We start from the raw sequence: 2,665 nt of genomic DNA on the forward strand, positions 1-2,665 counted from the left end.
CCCTCTCCCTCTCCCTCTCCCTCTCCCTCTCCCTCTCCCTCTCCCGCTCCCTCTCCCTCTCCCTACAGGACAGGCTGGCATGCCTAGTCCAGGACGTGTCCGAGACATGTCCCATCTAGGCGCCCTACAAGAAAGCCGCCGTGAGGGCGGGCCGGAGTTGTGCGCGGGTCCGGAATACGCCGCGGATGCGCCCGAGTGGCGCGGGAGGGGAGCCGCGCCCCCCCCCGAGTGTTTCGTCTTTGTGTGGTCGCTGGAGTGATCTGAGGTTGTACGGACTTTGAAAGACCGATGGGAGCGGCGTGTGGATTTGAGGTTGTACGGACACACTGGCATGACGCGTGATTGTGATGAACTCCCCTCCCTCCACCCGCGACCCGGCAGCACACCCTGCACGCTCCCATCGGATGGGTTCCACCCCGCTGATCAGACAGGGCGCGGGGCGAGCCACATCATCACCGGCTCGCGGCAATAAGGACACTCTCGCATCAGCTCGGAGCATGGACCGCAAACGCACAAGTGGCTGCACGGCACCGCGAGGTGAGACTTCGGCCGCTCGAAGCATATGATGCACGACGTCTCTCCCCCCATCTGATCGATGTTTTTCCGTTCAATACGTCTTTTTACGAAGGGTATAAACCAAAGCGACTCAGCGCTGAGGCGTCCTAGAAGCGGGCGCCATCTGCAAGAGAAAATTTTGTTTCATCTGGTTCCAAATGCGTCGAGTTTTCAATTACATTTTGCGATCTGTGATCTGTAAAGAGTAAACATACTACCGGTACTACTGTTAACGAGATACTGAGGTCGGCCTTGGACCACTTTTTTCGATATTGGTGTATCTTTTCAGCACACCAGCTGACACCAGCAGCGCTTCGAGGACTGAGCAGTGACCGGAGTGACAACAGTGAGAGACTCAAAGCTCAGTGCGCACGCGCGGCCACCTCCACCCACTTGGGCTCCGCGCCGCGCTCGACGACGAGCGCGTGCTCTGCGAGGTTTACAGTCGGACAGACGTGGCGCGGGATGAGGAGCAGCGGCGTGCCGCGCGGCGGTGGCGGCTCGCTGCTCGCCATTGGCAGGTGCTCCTCGCTGGGACCCAGCGCCTCGAGCTGCGGCACCTCCAACACGCGCGCGACTGGGCTGCCGGCCTCGCAAGCGAGTGCCTTGGAGCCCGCGTCGAGCGTGACGACGCACGGCTGCCCCGGCGCGCTCCACGGGCGAGGGTGCGATACCACGCGCGATAGCACGAGCGCCGCGGGCAGGAGGCCCAGCGCCTCGCCGCCCTCCATCTCCTCCGACATGCTGTCGTGGAAGACGACCGTGCCCGGTGAGATGCGATGCGTCGGCGCCTCGTTGACTTTCTCGCCGTAGTAGCGCAGCGCCTCGAGGCAGGTGGGGGTGCCCGACGTGATCACCTCTTCCACGGCGATCCCGCGAGACCTCAGCGTGCCCACCAGCACGTCAAGGGAACCATAGACCTTGTCGGCCTCCGAGCGGCGCTTCTCGGCAGACTCGTCTGAGAGGTGGCCTTCATAGTAGTGCAGCCCACGGAAGCGAGCTCCAGCAGCCGTCGCGATGGCGGCAATGTCGTCGGTCGCCTCGAAGGGTACACCGGTGCGATCATAGCCGGGGTTGATGTCGATGAAGATGTCAAGAGAGCCGGGCAGGCGCGGCGCGGCAGCGGCGTCCTCGCAGAGCACCCCGAGCCGCACCTCCGGAAACTCATCGGCGAGGTCAGCGAGCTGCTTCAGGCTGGGGCCGATGAGCGGGTACGCCAGCAGCACGTCGCCGTCCGTTATGGCGCGCCCTCGCAGGACACCGCACATGAGGCGCGCCTCCCTCACAGTGGCGCACTTGAAGTGGCGAACCCCGGAGGCGACACACGCTTCGTAGACGGGCGCCATCTTGGTGGTCTTGAGGTGCGGGCGCCAGCGTGCGGCGTCACCACCGCAGTGTGCGAGCATCGTGGCGAGGTTGTGCTTCACCTGGTCCATAAACACCACGAGCTGAGGCGAGGGTATCTCGGCGCGGAGCGAGGCGGGTAGCAGCTCCTCGTACGTGCCGCGATCCAGCGCCCCGAAGGGCTCGGCTGACTGCATCGCCACCCGTACCCCCAAGGCATGTGGCGAGTACAGACACGCCTGCTATTCACAGCACAACGTCTCACTTGGCGGCTTCGGGCAGTGAAAAGCATCCCTTTTCCGGACGGACCCCCTGGTGTGAAAACGTGAGGCGTGGTCAACAACTCAGCGCTGAGGCGGCACCCGGAGCAGCACACGCTCACCTAGAATCCCTTTCTGGCCCTCTGCGCTCGCAGCGACTCGTTGCGCCGAGGCGGCTCGCTGCCCTGCGGGCCGCGATTGAGCAAGCGCCGCCGAGTGCCAAAAATCGTGCCGCGGCAGCTGGGGCAATCCGTGGCGATGTCGCATTGCCCTTGGCGCGTGACGTAGTCCGCCTGCCGCGGCTTGGTCTGAGCGAGGAGGCACGTGTAGTGGAAGATGTTGCGGCAGCACACGCTGTAGCCCCAGCCGTCGTCCGCCGTGTGGTCGCAAAAGAGAGCCCTCGTCAGCAAGCGCTCGTCGTCGACGTCGCTGCCCTCCAAGCAGATCGAGCAGCGCGCGCCCGCCTCTAGCCACGGCGCGAGCTGCGGCGGCGGTGGCGGCGGTGG

General features: G+C 64.6%; 1 protein-coding gene across 1 annotated transcript; it reads right to left on the bottom strand.

Annotated features, from left to right (window-relative positions):
* Positions 1 to 917: 917 nt before the first annotated feature.
* EMIHUDRAFT_223474 (hypothetical protein) lies at positions 918 to 2,096 on the bottom strand (the record flags this gene model as incomplete). Its single annotated transcript, XM_005791688.1, has 1 exon — positions 918 to 2,096. The coding sequence occupies one exon, from the start codon at positions 2,094 to 2,096 to the stop codon at positions 918 to 920; it is 1,179 nt and encodes a 392-aa protein (XP_005791745.1).
* Between the last annotated feature and the right edge of the window lie 569 nt (positions 2,097 to 2,665).

Source organism: Emiliania huxleyi, assembly GCF_000372725.1.
Source record: "Emiliania huxleyi CCMP1516 unplaced genomic scaffold EMIHUscaffold_110, whole genome shotgun sequence".
NCBI classification, from domain to species: domain Eukaryota; phylum Haptophyta; order Isochrysidales; family Noelaerhabdaceae; genus Emiliania; species Emiliania huxleyi.